Source organism: Chroicocephalus ridibundus, chromosome 9 (assembly GCF_963924245.1).
Source record: "Chroicocephalus ridibundus chromosome 9, bChrRid1.1, whole genome shotgun sequence".
NCBI lineage: Eukaryota > Metazoa > Chordata > Aves > Charadriiformes > Laridae > Chroicocephalus > Chroicocephalus ridibundus.
In genome coordinates this window covers 38,632,774-38,652,777 of record NC_086292.1, presented here as the reverse complement: position 1 = coordinate 38,652,777, position 20,004 = coordinate 38,632,774, and the positions used below count along the sequence as shown (strand labels likewise).

The 20,004-nt window shown below is 39.3% G+C and overlaps 2 protein-coding genes across 4 annotated transcripts; both read right to left on the bottom strand.

Annotated features, from left to right (window-relative positions):
- Positions 1–4,516: 4,516 nt before the first annotated feature.
- Positions 4,517–9,145, bottom strand: C9H15orf48 (chromosome 9 C15orf48 homolog). Of its 2 annotated transcripts, XM_063346437.1 has the most exons (6): positions 9,075–9,145; positions 8,892–8,952; positions 8,507–8,595; positions 7,682–7,742; positions 6,916–7,007; positions 4,517–5,082 (listed from the first exon to the last, which is right to left on the bottom strand). In XM_063346437.1, exons 2-5 carry the CDS (start codon positions 8,931–8,933, stop codon positions 6,939–6,941), a joined length of 261 nt encoding a protein of 86 aa, XP_063202507.1. In that variant the 5' UTR covers positions 8,934–8,952; positions 9,075–9,145; the 3' UTR covers positions 4,517–5,082; positions 6,916–6,938. The 2 variants fall into 2 exon arrangements, with proteins under 2 accessions (XP_063202507.1, XP_063202506.1); XM_063346436.1 differs by having other exon boundaries at positions 4,517–7,007.
- A 210-nt stretch (positions 9,146–9,355) lies between these two features.
- AFG2B (AFG2 AAA ATPase homolog B) lies at positions 9,356–19,761 on the bottom strand. Of its 2 annotated transcripts, XM_063346435.1 has the most exons (9): positions 18,570–19,761; positions 17,327–17,512; positions 15,803–15,961; positions 15,021–15,230; positions 14,337–14,564; positions 12,869–13,003; positions 12,062–12,187; positions 11,095–11,272; positions 9,356–9,406 (listed from the first exon to the last, which is right to left on the bottom strand). In XM_063346435.1, the coding sequence occupies exons 1-8, from the start codon at positions 19,644–19,646 to the stop codon at positions 11,120–11,122; spliced, it is 2,274 nt and encodes a 757-aa protein (XP_063202505.1). In that variant the 5' UTR covers positions 19,647–19,761; the 3' UTR covers positions 9,356–9,406; positions 11,095–11,119. The 2 variants fall into 2 exon arrangements, with proteins under 2 accessions (XP_063202505.1, XP_063202503.1); XM_063346433.1 differs by lacking the exon at positions 9,356–9,406 and having other exon boundaries at positions 10,229–11,272.
- Between the last annotated feature and the right edge of the window lie 243 nt (positions 19,762–20,004).

Genomic DNA, 20,004 nt, shown 5'->3' with positions numbered 1-20,004 from the left:
AAAATCCATGTATTCTACAATACTGAAACAGGAAGATGAAGAACTCCAGTTTTTCACAAACATTTTGCTGTTAACAATCCGCACAACAATCTAGCGGGGTGATAAGGTGCGTGTCCCTCGCTTACACCTCACAACATGCATCCACCGCAGAGGAAAGGACTGCCAGAGGCCAATGAAGCACTCGAGCTCACAGTCACTAGCAGTCCGCTGCTGGTCTACCAGAAGGGATTGGTGTCGTGCCAAATACCATACAAAAGAGTAAAATGATAGAAAGTGGCTTGAGAACCAAAGAGTTCTAGAGAACTGCTGTCACCATAAAGTGGGATGGTAGGCAGCTCTGCCTTGTGACTGCTTTGTTTAATGTAGGTTCCTTTAGGCAATGCTGACTGGATTGCTACAGAACTCTGGCCCTATTTTTGGTGCTGTATCCTACTGGCTTTTCCTCCTGAGTCTGTAAATCTTCAGTTTGCCACCGTCTGGTTACAACAGTGTCTGTGCAGAATTCCCACTCGCTTCAGCAGGGAATTCTGCTTTAGAAATCAATAGCTCTGATAAAGTCCCAAGTTTAAGATAATAATCTCCTGTGCCTGCTTCAGCAACGTTTGGTGTCAGTGAAGTCAGCAAGTCTGGCTGGGTGAGGGCTAACTGAGTTTGAACTTAAAGAAGTTACGTTTTCCAATTTACTCAAAAAGAAAAAGAAAATACACAAATGAAAAAAGCTGCTTCACAGCTGTTGCCCGGACAGCCACTGTCGTGGTCTGCAAGGCTACAGGAACCCTGATGATTCACAGTGCTTAGGATTAGAAACTGCCAGACCACTTCAAGTTTGGAGTTACAGAAGATGAACTAGTTATTTTGCCATTTTCTTGTAAGGAAATAACCAGATGAATCAAATTTGAGTAAGAGAACAGCCCTTACTCAAAGCAAGAGATATTTTGATAGAAGTGGGTAAGGAACAGACAGTCTCCCATAATAGTATTAACATACATGGCCTTTATTTTTCTGCAGTAGCATAATTTAAAAAATAGCTTTCAGTGGAATGGACCAACATAACGTTAATATGTTAACAAATTTAAAGAAAAATTGGGAATGTTTTTATGTGAGTCTATTGAAAGACAAAGCATGCTTATGTATATGCCTTGAATTTCTATTTAATTTTCTTTTCAAAATGGAAAGACAATTCTTAAGAATTTACTGTTATTTATGCATATATTGAAAATCCACAGACTTTTGCTTGAAGAATTTACAGACTATGCATCCTTACTGTTATTAGTAAGGCTCCTCTTTTTTAAAAAATCATCCCTATGGTGCATTTATTACAATAACATCAGCATACATAAAGCAAAGCAGAACAGGGGAGAGGGAGAAGGAAGACAAATGTTACAAGCAGGGCCTTTTTTGCTTAATTTCTGAGCTTAAACACCAGTCCAATTATATTCTGATCTACTCATTTTACATGTGTAACTTTCCAGAACATGGTCCAGGTGTACTAATAAATAGTATTAACAGTAGAAATAACTTAGGCCAAGAAAATTTTAAGGTTTTCTAATGTGTTCATTTTGGTGGGCAAGACAGAAAGAGATTTAGCAAGAAGAAAAGATGTGTCAGAAAAGGAAAGAAGGAAGAAGTATCAGTAGAGAACAGGGAAGAGGGTGTAAAAGAAAGAATGTGAGTAATACCAGAGTCTAGTATAGTCCAGATCAAATGTTTCAAGTTGAAGAGACTGTTTTTCCATTGCTTGACAACTGGTAAAACTGGAAGCGCATTTATCTGAATTTTAACAGCTGTGCACAAGCACTTTTCAAGCCTTACAGAAACAAGGTCACAAAGATGACTAGCTTTATCTTAAAAATATTGCATTGTGAAGGCTAAATTATTTATACAGAGCACTTTTTAGGGAGTGTCACACGTGGTGAAATCTTGTCCGAGAGCAGCAGAGGGGGAGGGTGACACAGGAGGGACGCTCACCTGCCAGCCCCGGGGAGAAGGGCAGAATCCTGCTGCGCAGCACCGCCAGGGCGGGTGGGCCACGGCCACCGCCCCCAGCGCCTCCGCGGCGCGATGGGCCAAACCCTGGAAGTCTTAAATGGAAGAAAAACCCAAAACCTTTGTGCACACTCCCATTACTAATAGATGAGCGGGTTTTAAAATTAATTTTCTAGACTGGCAGCATCAGACAGTACATGGCCTATATCCTGCAGTCCAGGCAAATTATTTCTAAGACTCTCACTTGCTAACACAGCTCCACAGCAATTGAAGCTCTGCCATCCCCCAACACCTGAGTTACAGTTTTCTTACAAATCCCCCATTTGCCCCACAAATCCTGTACCTTGCACACTGTTGAATACCTAGGCAGCACACCACCACAGAAAGGGAGCTCAGCTCCTCCAACCACGCAACTGGAAATCGCACCTTGACACAAAACCCGGCCTGGGAGGTTTGCTTTGCTTCTACCTGTTTTCTTGCCTTCTCCCCGCTGCAATCATCAGCGCTGCTGAGGGCTCACAGGCTTTAGGCGCCCCCAGAGGTGATCTGTCAGTGATGGCCGGCGGGGCTCCCCCCCGGACGTGAGGGAGCGGCCTCCCCGGCGCTCCTCAGGGGGAAAATGGCGGTGAGGCGCCTCAGTACCTGAAGGGGGCCTACAGCAAATATGGGGAGGGGCTCTTGATCAGCGAGTGTAGCAATAGGATGAGGGGTAATGGTTTTAAACTGAAGGGGGTTAGATTTAGATTAGATATTGAGAAGAAATTCTTTACTGTGAGGGTGGTGAGACACTGGCCCAAGTTGCCCAGAGAAGCTGTGGCTGCCCCATCCCTGGAGGTGTTCAAGGCCAGGCTGGATGGGGCTTTGAGCAGCCGGGTCTAGGGGGAGGTGTCCCTGCCCAGGGCAGGAGCAGTGGAACAAGATGATCTTTAAAGTCCCTTCCAAATCGAGCCATTCTAAGAAACTGATTCTAAGAAATTGATTCTAAGAAAGGCCCCTCGCCCCTGTGGGCAGCCTGGCACCTGCTCCCATGAGAGCCTGCCAAGGGAGACAGCAATGGCGGGGAAGAAAGGCGGCCATGTCGGGCTCCCTCACAGCCACAGGCGGTAGTGGGTAATGGCCACGGAGGCCCAGCGGACACTTTTCACTCGTAATGGCTTAATTTGTCACAGGCTCTGGGCTCTCATTGTTGTATGAGGGGCCCTCAGAGGGACTGCATGTCCCTCAGCCCTGCAGAAGGACACCACATCCCCATGTTACATACATGCAACAAAGTTATCTAAAAGTAAAAGCTAATTAAACCAAAATCCTTTGGTCATCAGGTCAAGGTACAGCATAAATAGGGTTGGTACCGCCTTCCTAAAGTGTGCTATAAAGGTGCGTGATCTTTGATCGGGGTGAGGCACCACAGGGAACGGCTCTTTGGACTGGGTGTCTGCACAGTCTTTGGACTTCCTTTGAAGGGTGCAATTAGCGGCAATGGCTGTTTTATGATGGGAGATAGCTTTCAGCAAACAATCTGCCCGCTCTCTAGTCCCATCAGCACCCGAAGGTCAATAGTTACTCAGTCCAACTGCAGTGCCACGAGTCCACTTCCTCGCTAACACTTTTTTATTTCCATTTCAGTTACACTTTCAGGTGATCTCGTTATCTTGTGTGCTCCCCGTACGGCAGGGATGTGCTGTACAGCAAAGACTTCAGGCAGCAAATTAAACCTGTGCTGAGTAGCGTGGCCATGTTTGTTTAATCTGAAAGCTTTTTTGGGAAATGTCCAACACCAAATATTGGTCAGATCCAGTGAATCACTCCCATTACTCTTGCTTGTTTTCTACAGCTAGTCCTAGGTACAACAACCCTCTGCACTGAGCGAGACAGATGACAACCGCAGGATGAACAATTTCCTTTAATGATTGCATCAGGCCGCTCTGTTAAGTTACTATTTTCTACAGAAACCACACGCGCCAATGAAGTAACTAGACAGTATAGTACTATACTAATAGCATCTTGTGGTAGAGAAATGCAGGGGGTAGGGGACATCAGACAGAGAAATGCTGACACCGTTGCTATCAAATGCAAAGAAAGCCAAACAAAAAAAACTCAACACAGCTCTTTGATGTCAAGGTATCTTGTATTGTGGTTAAGGCCTTTAAGTATTAATGTAATAACAAAAATTAGTAATTAATTAAATATTGCATGTATACTGCAGAAAGCAACCTTCTGTTCTTCCAGAAAACTATTTACAAATAGACTACTTAAGTTATCACCCACCTGCAGTTAGAAAAACATGACCATAGATTCTAATGGTGCATTTCTAATGGTGATTAGAGGCATTAAAAACATATTTCTAACCTATATTTGAAAATTTAACAAGCCAGTGAGCATTTTAATTAAACTTTGTAATTAATATGAAAGTTGGAAGTGATACAGTTCCATGGAAAAGTACTAGGCAGGGTGAGTGAAGATAAAGATTGTTTAAAAACCCCAAACCCAAAACCAAGAACTGAATGGAGAAGACAATATGGAGAGAACAGAATGAAGAGAAGGAAGAACATTATTAAATTTATTTCAACAGCCTCTAAATTGCCCATGGAATAAAAAGTCGTGGGTTTGCATAACACAGGACATGGAAGTCTTACTGTTCTCATAAAAGTCAGCTCACAAAATTCAGCCAATTAAATTTTTACTACAGATAACAGAGTTACGACAGAACAAGGAAATAATTTGTATATTGCTTTATAGATTTTTGTTGAGTAGTTGCAGGGGGGAGATACAGTAATTGCTCTTGGTGTGCTCTACTTACAAGAAAAAACTCATCTGTGCAGGAGACAGAGTATTTTTAGGGACAGTCTGAGAACACACACAATTGTCCCAAGAACGTTAACAATACTCATAATCTTTTTGAAGTGCAGAAAAATATTTTGATTTCTCACATTATGTGATTACCCTCCCCATAAATCTGTATTAAAAAAAAATAATCAACTAACAAAGCAAAACTTTCTATTAATTACCTTTGCTATTATGCTTCAGCACAGGATGAGAGAAGGAACAACTTGTGACTGATGGCAGCCACACTGCTTAATGGGCTACTGGAAGACACCACTGAAAAGTAGTTAAGTACAAAAATTACGTAAGAATAACTTACACTTATTTCCCTAATGTTGACAGATACTTCGTCATAGTATTGCAGACCATACAAGCAATTTACTGAAGAACAAACTCATTTAATTCACACATCAACTCATAGCACAGCACTTTGTTGTTTGTTTTGTTTGATACAGTCCAGTAAAAATACAGAAATATAGAATAACTTACAGAAAATATTTTAAAATACTTTGCTATTAAAATACTTAAAACTTGTATTCCACAGAGCACTGGATTTATGTGGTTATATGCTATTGAATCATCTTGTAATGTCATTCCTTAAAATGAAAGCTAAGAACATATCCTGAAGATTTGTGGTTGCTCTTGCTCTTAAACATAAATGCTGCTGAGTCATCCTTACTTGATAAACAAATATTTACGTTGCATCTGCACACAAATATGGGATAAAATAACGTTTTAACTTTTTTTTTTTTCTCAGCATCAATAAATCTGAAGAAAACATAAAGCTTCTGGAGCCAAGCTACCTTAAAATTTGCGAGACAGCTTTATTAACTTAAGTTTTGTCTTTGCTGCAGCAGAATAACCTAAAGTGCTTCACTATTACTCGCTTACAGGGACTTTTTCCAATTAGCAGTTGTTTCACTTTTGCTTTCTTCCTTACAGAAAGTAATACGCATTCTGAACATCCACTCTAAAAGAAGCTGTATAATATATTGTGAAACTGCTTGGGAGGGGACACATGCAGAAAATACCCACAAAAGACTGTTCTACCGCTGGATGCATACATCACCTCATTAATTTACCAGGGGTCTGCCCATTACATTCTTTCCCTGGCCAATCCATAAGAAAACACACAGATGCTTAAAGAGGAATTGTCTCTTCATAGAGTCATTCCTAATTTTCATCTGTTTTTTTCTCTTTGTTAAAGCAGATGTCCCTAACAGCATGTATCTAGAAATGTTTTAAACAAATTGTTAACTGTGCAGTACATTTGAGCAAGCATATGAACTACCTTGCACAAAAAGAAGACAGGAACCTTATGTAATTAGCTTTGGATAATGTAAGTTTCCTAATTCTAGTAAATTTTTCTGATTTTAAACATGAACAGTATTTAAATACAACAGAAATTATCTCATTTTCAATTCCCTTTTAGCCATACTTAATTCTTATGTTCTAATCCTGCAGTCTCAAATATACCCTTAAATAACCTATTGGACTCCTCAGTGGGTTAAGGTGAGCACGTGTGTTAAGTTTTAGTATTAGCAGTCGAACACTGGTTTTGACTTAAATTGTCATCACATCTAAGGTAGAAAATGTATGCAAGTATACTTTATGACAACATAGCTTGCCATACAAAGACATCTCCTGGCTATGATGACTATTTGGTCTGTATACAGCATCGAAATACAGTATAGAGAGGGAGCAGACCAGGAATTGCAATTTAGAAGGGCTTTTGGGTAATCTCCGTTTATGAAATTTACATGGAATGTTGCAAAAATTTTAAATGTATTTTATTAAAAATATATAAAATTACAAAATTCATGTATTTTGAGAAAAAAAATTTCTATAAAAAGTGTGAAGCCTTTTTCCATTTATAATTACCGTCTGAATATTCAACATTTGACATCAAATGCCCACTGAAAAGGAACATTTGAGACAGATTTTTGGACTGTGTGGATGTTGTATGCCAACTTCTAAGGCAACATGAAACTCCTCATCCAGAGTCCAAAAAATGTAGGGAGACCCTAAAAATGTAGCAGAAGCATTTCCGCACACTGATTTCAGTAGTCAAGTTTGTGCAGAAGTGATTCCACTAGATTCATAGGGTACCTTTTTGAGGCAACAGAAACTTGTCACTTCGTAAGCTTTCTGACATTTTCCAGCTCTTCTATAGGTTTCCATTTCTGATGAACTGTTAATAGCTGGAAGAAATTCAAAGGAAAATATGAAAAAATTAGCAAAATCCCAGTGAGCATTTACTGCGCTCCCACCCCTCCCCATATCACACATGAACTTATTGCTAAAGAAGGATCTCTAGTAACTTTACATGTTCCTTTCAGAAGAAAGCAAAAATAGCAACTGATGACATATTTGATAATTTGTTGAACAAAATCACTTGGCTATTAAATAAGTAATAATGCCAAATCATTTTATTTTTCCTTATCCTCGATGCTCTACTAAACTAAGATTTTTTTCATTCAGGCTGCAGTACTCAAAAACGTTCCTAGTTAATTTTGTAATTCAGGAACGAGGCAAGGGTAAACAGGATTTTCTCTATACTCCAAACTTCCATGGTTATAAATAGAATTGAGTAAATGGATGTTGGGGATGAGGGAACACCAACCAGAAGTAAACCATAAATTCAGGATCAGACCTAGAACGCAATAGCTGAGTCCCTATCATTTAGTAATACAAGGAATATACTTTACATAAAGTAACGAATTAAGCAGTTAGTTCCACTTTTAAAAAGATGTATGTCACCCTCTACATTTTTTCCTTATTAATATTTTTTTAGTGCTTGCATGTTTAAATAAAGTTATTCATTGCGCTAGAAATATATGCTATTTGTACTGACTATATTATTTATACAAATTACCTTCTGAGGCTTGGAAGGATCGACAGTTTCCCATGGTTCTGGATTTCCACTCTTGTTAATGCTTTAAGAGAAGATAAAACAAAATAGGTACTCTGTTTTAGGGTGTGATGTGACGTACATTTTTCTTATGTGAGCAGTCTATTGTCAGTTGAACTGTTCATGTAAGTAGATCCCCAAAACACAAGTTTACAGGTTTGGGCATTTCTGTTTTAATCTCTGTGTAGGAATGAATGGTGGCTTGCTTTATCTGCAGCTTCCAAAGCACCAAACCAGCCAACAGTGTTCAAGTATAATGCGTTATTGCTAGGGAAGCAAGCTGAAAAATCAAAACTAAATAAAAAACACAGAGAAAAAGTAAGGGTATTCTTACTCATGACAGCTAAAATGTCTGTTCCAATCACTTTAAAGTAAATATAAAAATTCCTAAAAGCTTAAAGAGTATAGGACTTAGGTCCAATTATTAGCCAAGCCATTATCAAATGCTGCCCTTTATATACAAGTCAATAGCCTGGTTACAACATATCTGTACGTCGTCTACCTATTTGATGATTTGAAATTCTTCATAAGAACATTTAAAACCTAAAACACCTAAAGCAAAGAAAAATTATAAGCTATTAAATCAAAAGTTAGGAAGTAATTTGGACTACACTCCAAATTAATAATTTCTTCAGTATTTACAACCTGCAGATACCTTAGTCATTACTAGTAATCTGGAACACCCGCACGGGTTTATTTTTTTGTTGTTGTTGAAAAACTTCATGGTCAAATATTTCCATTGAACAAAGGAGGTTAGAGTGAACTCCAAGCAATAAGTATTTTGCTTACATGACATCGGATTTGCTGAATAGGGAATAAAAGGAAAAAGAGAGTGCCCCAACTGCTGCAAAGGACAGTACTCCAACCAGGGGAATGAGCTGAAAGACATAAAATGGAGAAGAGTTGAAGAACTGGTGCTCCGGCTATGAGCCATGAACAGGGGGAAGAGTTACAAGGCATTAAGGTGTGATTATCTATTAAGGCATATTACCTCTATATTAGTACTCACACCACCTCACTTTCAATGCATAAATTTCAAGCTACACGCGCCCCTTGCTACCACGATTTCCTCTATAAGGTGCTCGTTAATTAAATGGCACCTGCTTGAGCCAGCTGGCGTCCCCTCACCCAAGGGGCTTATTTACCACAGAACCAACCTCTCTGGCAAACTTACTTCTTTTTTTGCTTTTAGTATCTGGAAGAAGTTCGTGCGCATCCTCGCTGCAGCTGCGGACCTGGAACAAACGGTTCGCTGTTACCGCACCCCGGGCGGGGACCCCCCCACCCCGGGCTGCGGGAGCCGATCCCGGGGAAGCGGGCGCCGATCCCGGGGAAGCGGGCGCGACGGCTCCGTTACCTGGGCGAGCGGAGACGGACCGGCGGCGCTGCCGAAGGGCACCAGCGCCGACGGAGGGTGCTCGCCGCCTTATATGCACCCAGCAACGCCCGCCAGCGCTGGCGGCGCCCCAGCTCACGGCAGCGGCACCGGACGGGACGGGGGAAGGGCGCCCCCCGGCGCGCAGGCGGAGGAGCGCTCGGCGGAGCTCCGGTCTCGCAAGGGACGCGGCGTGTGCTCTTCCCGCCACTCCTTCCCTCTCCGTTACTGCTTCACGCAAACCTTGCTTCTCCCTTTCTCCTTTGTCTCCTTGTTTGTCCCTTTCTCCAGAAGGTGCCTGAAGAGCAGCGTGTCTAGGCAAAGGCACAGGTTCTTCTCAGAGCCCAGCAAGGTGCCCAGTGACCAGAACAGGAGCCCGATTTCATTCTGTCCCCTTTTACTGCACCAAAAGCTTAACCCTGGACCGGGTTCCCACCGCACTACTGTGTTATGCAGGTCCTATCACTTTACAGTACCTCTGTCTACAAAAAAAACTCCTATGGGGGCAGCTAGAGGAGCATAAATCTGTTTCTCCCCCTGGAAAGCAGGAAGAGGAAGGAGAGGTTTTCTTTGCTGCACCTCTGCTGGCTTCAGTGTAGCAAGGAGGGGACAGGGCACAATTAGCTCTGCTGGTCCGTCTAGGGACCAAGTACAGAAGTCAGGTAGAAGCATCTTTGAAAGAAAGGAGCTGACAGCATTTTGCTGTTCTAACGACTTTCAGGTCTGGGAATTCTAAAGCAGTACTCTCAAACACTGGAAAGCAAAACGGAGAGTTACCTTGAAGGTTTTCATACTTGTACTTCCAGCACTGCTGCTGAGAAAGCTTTGGGTGTTTGGGACATTCAGTGGCACTGGCCTAATTGTTGCCAGCAATAAAGCAGCAGGATGGTCCTTCCCTAGAAAATGGTGATCAGAGCCACCAAGCTGTAGGCCAGTCATTTACACCTGAACCCTTTCCTAAGGGTTCCTAAGCAGCCTCTGCTACTCCCCTCTGCCCTCCGCAGTCGCTAACTGCCTTAGAACTTCCTTTTGTGATCCACCTCATGGTAAACTGTGCTGCAGTGACACAGTCCCTAGTGTCCTCATTATGAGAAAAAAAAATAAATTTGTTAATGGGTTTATAACTTAAGAACCTCAGCTGAAATAAGAAACTACCTTCAACAGTAGAGTATTTAGTTTGCAATCATTTTCATGGGGAAAAGGAGAAAATAATTAAAAATGTCCTACCCTGGTAAGTTAAAATGCACACTTAATTATTTCCTTTGATATATCTGTGTATTTTAGAAGACAACTTACAAACATGTATTGACAAAGAATGGTTGGGTGGGGAAAAGAATTCTGCAGAAACTGTTAAAACAAAACTCCCATCTCTAAAGGAATTATTATAGTTTGAATTGTTTGATTAGAGGCTTAGTATCTGCTTACTCAATCCAAATGTTTGTACAGTAAGTAGTAACTGCTCTAAAATTATTTCAAAAAACCCAGACTCCTAAACTTAACAAGGTATTAAGCACCGACAACCTTTTTACTGCCACTGTATTTTGGAATCTGCTTGTAAGAAAGCAAGCCTATAGATACGCACATACAAAACACCTTACACTTTACATAGTATGGGACTTGCTTCTTTCTATTTATCATTCTGAAAGCTTCTCTATTTTTTTTTTTTTAAATATTCACTGTCCTTTGGAGACTTCACAACACAATTTAAATTAAATATTCTTGTTATGCCAGTGTTTGTACTGAAAACTAGGAAATCTACAGTAACGCTAAGCTGTTCCACAGTGCTTTATCCAAGTATCTCAATTACTCCTTTCATCAGACAGAGGAAGCCTAGCCAAAACAAACAGGACTTTGATTTATTCTCCATTATTGAAGTCACAGATTTTTCATAAGTGAAATTTTACTGTATTCATATACACTGAAAACTACAGTAAGTTCAGTATAAAAAAAGCAGGAAAAGATGTAAGCCATTGCAAAGTCTTTGTAATATATTTAAAAATACCTATGCCACATCACTCCTTTTTGATTCAAGAGGCTAATTCTTGATTATTAAATTTTTCATAAAATTCCAAGTCTTTTATGTTTAAGGATGGTTTTACAGTCCTCAATGATTTTACAAAATGCTCGTGTTTTACAACAGTTGCTTCAAGTCCATTCTCTTGCAATGCCAACAAAGCAGCCTTTAAAAGAAAAAGAAAGAAAAGAAACAACTTGAAGTACTTATGTTTTAAGTTGCAAAGAAATTATTGTAAGTATTCTAAAATATTTTACATGAAACCAAGTTTTAGGTAAAGTATCTCAAAACAGCATTGTGTAATTTATAGTTATTTTATAATAATAAATTATATTTATTATTTATAAATTTTTATAAATTATATTATATAGCAATAGATATAGTTATATTATATATAAATTTTATAAATTATAGTTATTTAGCAATAGATATAGTAATCAAATAAGATTACTATAAGTTTTTCATTCACTTTTTTGTCTGGATTAGACAATATCCCCTTGATCACTTATATTTTTGTATTTCCTTCCTAGTCTTCTCTCTTTTTGTGTAACTTATGTCAAATACTTACAGATTTCTCAATTTTTTTTCCTCTCTAGCCTTGACAGTACATGCTAATTTCAGATAAAAATGCTGCAGTTGCTTGCAGTACATGGAATGCAACCCATCTAGATATGAGCTTGGACTAGGAAGGGCCATGTGAAACAAAGGGTAGTACAATTCCTTAACTTCTAGTAAATTATCAGAGAAAGCCTTTATTCTTATTTGGCTTTTTTATTTGAAGAACCAACCATTGTTCAGTTCTTCCACTTTACTCATTCTCTTTATATTTTCATTACAAACTGTGAGAGAATCTGTACTACAGATGGCTCAGTAACATCTGTGAGTTATCTCTCTTTTTTCACTGAAAGGTTTCATTTACTGTTCAGTTCACAGACTAACCACGAGTATTTCTTACCTCCTTGCACAGATTTTCAATATCAGCTCCAGAGAAGAGGTCTGTTAGGACTGCCACATCTTCTAATGACACATCACTATCTAATGGAATTTTTTCTGTGCAGATTTTCAAAATGGAAAGCCTTCCCTGCACGTTGGTGCATATTATACAAGAAAACAAAACCAAACCAACCAACAATTAATGCCTCTCCAAAGCAGTACAAAATCTGAAGTTAGAACTAAGGAAAATCCAAAAGAGTACCAAAACTATGTTAGTTTTGGTGGAAGAGTGAATAAAATGCTATTAATGGAGATTATACTTACTCTTACAGTTATCTCATTATTAAAGTCTGTTATTCACAGTTACTCATTACTTCATCAAAACACAGTATTTTAGGCTAAAGAATCCATATTTGGCCTGCTTGGCTCAATATTTGTTGGGGGGGAGGCTCAGGACAAGTACCTACACTACCCTTGGAAACAGGGTACAAGAATGATTTGAAGCAACAGTGAACTTGTCATGGTACTTCCTAAACTGCAGCTTGATTTTAATAATAATACAGAATTATTCCAGATATTGTCTATTTTCTATATGTAATACTATAACTACATACACCAGTTAAAATGTTACTGGTCTTTAAATTACAAATATAATTATTCCTTTTTAAACTTCTTCATTGTACCCTGAGTTTGGTGACTGATCTTCGGTGAATCGCCCATCAATTGTTAAATGTATTATAGGAATATGCCCCCTTTGCTCTTAAAGTAAAGTATGCTGGCAATTAATATTTTGCCATTTAAAGCCTCGTATGGATTTGTAATACCTCACCTTCAGATCTGGAGGTGGAATATAGATGACCTTGTCTATCCTTCCGGGACGCAATAAGGCATCATCCAACATATCCGGTCTATTTGTTGCAGCAACTACCATGAAATCTTTGTTCAAAATTTCCTGAAACTCTAGCTAAGTAACAGATGATATAAAAAAAAAATAATAGCGCAACACGGTTAAGATAGATATTATCTAGAGACATTAGTTAACTACTAATGAGAAAAGGGGAAGGGCAAAAAGATGCCGTATCTTTACATGTAGTTATTTTCCTTTCAATATTAGTATTTTGTTTTTCTTGAGGCAAAACATGCCTTCTTGCAGGCCAGATTAGATGACAAGGAAGAAATGATCAGAAGGCTGGAGCACCTCAGCTGTGATGACAGGCTGCAAGAGTTGGGGTTGTTCAGCCTGGAGAAGAGAAGGCTCTGGGGAGACCTTATAGCAGCCTTCCAGTACCTAAAGGGGGCCTACAGGAAAGACGAGGAGGGACTCTTTATCAGAGAGTGTAGCGATAGAACACGGGGTAACAGTTTTAAACTGAAAGAGGGCAGATTTAGATTGGACATCGGGAAGAAATTCTTTACTGTAAGAGTAGTGAGGCACTGGCACAGGTTGCCTAGGGAAGCTGTGGATGCCCCACCCCTGGAGGTGTTCAAGGCCAGGCTGGATAAGGCCTTGAGCAGCCTGGTCTAGTGGGAGGTGTCCCTGCTCATGGCAGGAGGGTTGGAACTAGGTGATCTTTAAGGTCCCTTCCAACTCCAACCATTCTGTGATTCTAAATACAGTTTGTATCTGCCTTGATGATAAATACGGACTTTCTGTTGGCCAGATTGTAACAAAGACCTTTTATATGCAAAAATTCAGTATCCTACAATTCTGAAACTGTTTACTTCAGTGTTCCCCCAGAAAGTATCATAATATTAAGACAGAAATTTAAATACAGAAAAGTTTGATATTAAGTGTTGTGAACAATTCACTGAAAAGTCCAGCTGCAAACTTTTTGTTTACATAAGTAACTGATCATAATGGTACTGGTTTTGTATAAATCATGGATGAGAAAGCACTGCACATGAAGTAGGGAAAAGGCTTATAAGTAGTAAGTTGAGGAAGGAACCTGTATAATAGTAAAACCAGAATAATTAGTCTAAAAAATTACCTTAGTGTCAAGTCATGCATGAAGATTTTTGTGACAGAAGATGAACACCAACTAGTAATGCTCAGTAGCCTGCGTGGGTTTTTTGTTCAAACAAAGTTTCATTGAGGAGCAGTGTATATAAGAACAGTTAGCTACTTATCTATGGTATTTTCTAAAAACTAAAAATTGTGAAAGAGTAGAACAGCATCTTTCACATTTTTAAGCTTGAGGATTTTAATTTTAAAAACTGTGAATGCAATCAACTAAAATTTTTTGAACAACTGGATAGCATTTATCATTATTTTTATATAGAAAAAGGAACATAAATACCTTTATTTCCTCATCACTTTGTTCTTGACATCGACCCTCAAGCTGTAGTTTGCTTCCTCTTCTTTCTGTGACTTTCAGCCCAATACCATCCAGCTCATTGAGAAGGACAGAAAGAACCCGCTCTGAGACACCATGGCCAGTTTTGCAGTGTGACCGAGATCCCAAGATAGAATCAATCTCATCTAGGAATATTATTGCTGGAGTATTTGCTCTTGCTTGGCGAAAAACCTGTGGGTTTTTTTTTAATTAATAAAGTAAAATATTAATATGTACATTCTATCAGGTAAGGTGAAAACATTTATTTACGTGTATTTTGTATTTAACAAAGTCTTAACAGCTTAACTGTTTACTTAACTTTAAAGATACATTCATAAAGATTCACAAGAGCTGTTCTGGCTTATGTTTACTATAGGTGAATTCTGCTTCTTTTAATTTTTTTAAATGAACTGAAAACACAATGGTATAAATACTTTCACAATTTAAAACTGGTATAATTTTAGGGCCAGATTCTCAGTTGATATAAATGTGAATCTGTAAGTCATTTCTATTTAATAATCAAATGAGAGCCTTAACTATCATCTTTTCATTAACAAAATTTAGGGCTAACTAATGCTTTACAAAAACCAAGCAAAAATAAGCTATAGACCTTACAACAACCTTACAAAAATAAGCTACAGACTGTACCTGAGATAAAATCTTCTCGGAATCTCCAACATAAGGTGAGAAAAGGTCAGCGCCACTTACAGAGAGAAAGGAACAGTGACAACTTGTGGCCACAGCCTTCACCAGTGTGGTTTTGGCACACCCTGATGGTCCATAGAGAAGAATTCCCTTTGGATGAGACAGGCCCATCCTAGCAAACGCCTGAGGAAATTTCATAGGCCACTCAATACACTGTCAATACATAAAAAAAAGGGATGAAATTCTTAGTAATGAAACTAGAGTTCATATGCAATCAATAAAATTGCTGTGCACATTAATTACTCTCCTTGTACAAACATTAATTTACATTTGTACATTTACAACATTAATGTACAAACATTAATTTGAAATCAGAGAATACTAATTTGGTCTTCCTTCATATAACGCCACCCTTCTTAAAGTTTCCTCTCTGTCCCAAACAGAACAAAAGGCAAGCCTTGGAAGATGATACACAATAGCCATCTCTGGCTACAAATTCAGGAATCAAAAAAATTATCTGGCTACAAGTTAAGTGATTTTCAGCTACTAAAAAACATGCCTATTTTCCCATGATGTTACACTTGGTGGTGATACCTTGTGACTGGAAGATTTCTAACTTAAAAACATTGTAATAACTTAATGTAATATAAAAAAAATGTTTAAAATACAATTTATAATCAGGTAATTTGCAAGAGAATTCATTTCTATAATGTAGCATACAGAATACCTCTGAGGACATGGTTATTAGAAACTAGCTGCTTATCTAAATTTGTTTTATACGTTACCTGTTTTAACTTTAATTTCACATCTTCAAGACCACCAATTTGCTCCCAAGTGACAGGTTTACACTCTGTTAGTCCAACTGTACTTCGAAAAGAGGATGGTTGGATTTTTTTAAAAGCTTCTTGGAAATCTGCCATGTCAATTGCTGTTTCAGTTGAATCCTGAAGAAACACAGATAAAGCACATTAACGATACTTTTACATAATAACTTATAATGGCGCATTAGTATGCAAAACACTTCACAAAAGGCCAAACACAACTAATAAAGAAGCAAATTCCCACCCTAACAAGCTTAAGCACTGCAGACACAAAGATACAATGCAAAGCAGAATATATTCTCTTTAATGTCAAGTTTTTACACAGGAAAAGCCAATTTTAACAGAAATTAATGTTTTAAAGAAAAATAATGTTTTTCCCTAAATTATAGCTCCATTACACAGTGGTCTGCTGAATCAAATGGTTGCTGGTTTCAAGGTTACTACACATCAAACCCTAGAATCTCTTAAATACAAATAAAAATATTCCAACTTACATTTTCACCACATACTGGAGAAAGTAAGGCACTTTATTATCTCAAATAGGCTAGAAAATGCCACTATTAAACTACAGATGCAGTAATAGAACTAAGATGTATTTTACAAAGCGAATGCAGTTCTCAAGGCAAACAGGTCATCTACTTATTCATTATTTTCATTTGTCCATCTACTTCTTTCTGAGATACCAGGCTCAAATTATTTTGCTTATTATTTTCAATACTTGTAAGGTATCTGGAGATGGAACGTATAATAATAGGATGCTCTCTTCTTTCTACCACTGAGTGAAGACAGAGGGTTCTACTGTTCTCTGTAGATGCTCTGACTCTGGAAATTTTGCAAATATGGCTTTAAATCTCCACTCAGTTATTCCAGATGAAAAAACCATAGCAACAGTATTTTACAATTCTTGTGAAAGTCAGACTAGATAGAAAGAATATTAAGAAACAGGTATTATAGATATGGAATTAGAGAATTGCTAAGACGTTAAATTTCTGCACACTGGGAAGTTGTTTACCTTGTGTCTACAATCTACAACAATGTTATATCTAGCCATACAACCCAAATGATAATAGTTATTATCACTAGCAGTTACATATTTATGTGTCAATCTAAACTTTAATTTGCAGTTATTATTAAGAAGTAGAATTCTAAATTGCTGATAGCTTCAAGAGAGAGCTTTGATGGACATTCTAGTTTAGTTTGCCAAAAAAGATTAAAATCTCTGCTTTGCGCAATCCTAAAAAGCTAGGGATGAGGATAAAAACTTTCAGCAAAGCTTTTCACCCAAAAAGGAGAGAACAGCCTTTTTTGGTGAGAACTGAAAGGACAAGTGAAGCGGTATATTTACATTTATAACACACTTGGTATTTTTTCAGTATTTTAATTTGTGAGTTATTCAATTTGTTGAGCTTTTCAAGTAAGCTGAGTATTAATGGGGAAAGGTTGGTACATATATTAACAACATTCTTCTTGACTGATTTGCAACCATACCAAAGAGCTGTGGAACACAGCCTGCATAGCAGCTTCTCTGCAGAGTGCTGTAAGGTCAGCTCCAACATACCCAGTTGTCATTTCTGCCAGTTTAACCAAATCAACATCTGTAGAAATCGGCATACTAGATGTCAACAACTGCAGGATGGATCTTCTTTGTGTAAGTGTTGGTGTCCCAATAATAATCTAAAGCAAATACAATAAACAAAAAATTTAAATTGATATTTTGCTATATTCCTCTTATTTCATATACCTAGGAAGCAACTTTGCCTCCACTTTATACTGCTTACTGAAGATTTATATGTACTTATACTGCAACTAAAGAATTTTACAAGAAACTTATTACCAGCGCTATACAAATGACAACTATTTAAAATACCCTCCATTTACACTTACTTTCCAAGTGAACATTGTATAAACAGTTGTTCACAAGACACTGTGAGCTAGTGTCCATCAAGTCCTATTTTAAGGTAATTTCAACATAAGATATAACATCAAAATAATAATTTCCTTGCATCACAAGGACTGAATTAGATTCATCCGAAAGAAAAAAAAAAATCAATTAGACAAACATTCATACATGATTAAAACCCTGGTAAAATACCACCATAGAATATATCTCAACAATCTATAAGTCCTGGAAAATAATAAAATTATAATTGTGAAAGCATGCCCCCACTCCTGGAGATGGCCCAGGAGTACATTTAGCCAGCAAAATAAACAATGTAAGCAAAAGCATTATGTGCTGCATTAGTGCATATGTTTGTTCTTCTTTTGACCATTAGGTTAGCAGAAGTCTTCCACAGTAGACCTAGCCCCTGTTACTGAATCTGAATAGAATTTTTGACACAACAGGCTACTAGTTCTCTGTCACAATAAGCTTTTAAGGAGAAAGGCATAAATGTTCAGTCTAGGGTTTAAATGAAAAAAAAAAAAAAATCTATGTCTGCAATGCTAAGCACCTGTAAGCAAAAAAAAAAAACCTCTAGAATAGGTCCATGTCTTTATCATAAAGAAGCATACTCTCCTTGTTCATTTTCAAGTATTTGGAGTTCTCAGTTTCCTGAGTGAAACATGCTCCCTATCTTACCCAAACTAAAGAAACAGGACATCTCAAGCCTGTAGAATCCCACTACGAAACAAGACTAGTAGACATAAAAAAAGTAAATTACTTTATTAACTGACCCCTGCTGCACCTCAAACGTGCAAAAAAAAGCACATATGAATAACAGGGTTTGCTTACCTCTCTGTCAAATCTGCCAGGTCTTCTCAGTGCAGGGTCTAAGGCACCAGGCCTGTTTGTTGCTGCCATAATGACCATCTTACCCTCACTATCTACACCATCCAGTAGCGTTAGCAACTGAGCAACGATACGATCTTCAGGAGCATTGTTCGAACTTCCTCGCTTTGGGCATAAAGAGTCAACCTCATCAATAAACAGAATGGTTGGGCCTTCATATGACATTTCTTTGCCCTTTTCAAAGACTCTTCGCAAATTCTCTTCACTTTCTCCTGGTCTTGAACCATAGAGAGCTGGGCCACTGATGCAAAGCAGATACGCACCCACTTCTTTGGCTACTGCCTTTACAATAAGAGTTTTCCCTGCTCCCGGGGGCCCTATTAATAACACCCCATTAGGGACAGAAAGCCCTAACTTCTTGAAAGTTTTTGGGAAGCGGAAAGGCAGATCAATCATTTCTTTCAAAGACTTTGCCACATCATCTAGTCCCGCAATCGAAGTTTTTGCAGTGTCTTCTGATAAATGCCTGTACCATTCAAAAGTGACCACCTCCTTAATTTTTATGCTTGTTTGGGGGGTTATCAGTCCGGCTTCATCTGTCACAGGGTCCACAGACAGGATTTCAATGCACACCACAGGATTTTCAAGATTTGGGGCAACAGTAACAACATAATGAAGTGAAACATAAACATTTCTTAGCAGTTCTCTGATCGTCTCCTGCAAGACTGCTCTGCGAGTCGACTTTTTCACTGCGGAGCCCTTAAGGACCACTTTCACAGTCGCCTTTTTTAACTGGCGCCACGCCAGAAGTTTCAGCTGGCCGACACCCAGCGTGAGGCCCCTCAGGTCCCCTGCGGTCACACCCGCCGTTTTGCAGGTCAGATCAACCTGCAGGTACCCGTCAGCCAAATCGTGCCTGGGCCAGGCCGTGCAGAGACAGCAGCCGCTAGGCAGAGAGACCCTCAGCGGGGCGCCGATCCTGGCTCCCAGGAGGGAGAGGGCGGCAGGTCCCACCCTGCACCTCTGGGTGCCTTCATCTCCCGGGTCCAGGGGAAGCACCTTCAAGGCTGCCGCCTCCATCGCGTTCCCTCCTTCTCTGTGCGGACCCGTCCAGCTCTTTACTCACCCCGCTCCGCCGGGGCCCGCCAGCCCCCGCCGCAGGCGGCCGCGCTGACAGGGGCCGCCGCGCCTCAGCCCCGCGCATGCGCCACAGCGGAGCACGCGCACTGGGGGCGTTCCCGCCTTCCCTCGCGCTGCCGCCTCAGGCGCGGATGGGGGAGCTCAGGGAGGGAGCCCTGGGCGTGAGGTAAATGCTGCCTTCTAATATCAAGCTGCCCAGTTGTGAGCTCTCTCCTGGCTTCTTACACCTCTTCCCACAAACGAAATGTATTGACATTCCCCTCGTCATTATCGCTCGCCGCCTTTTCCACAGAGCTGG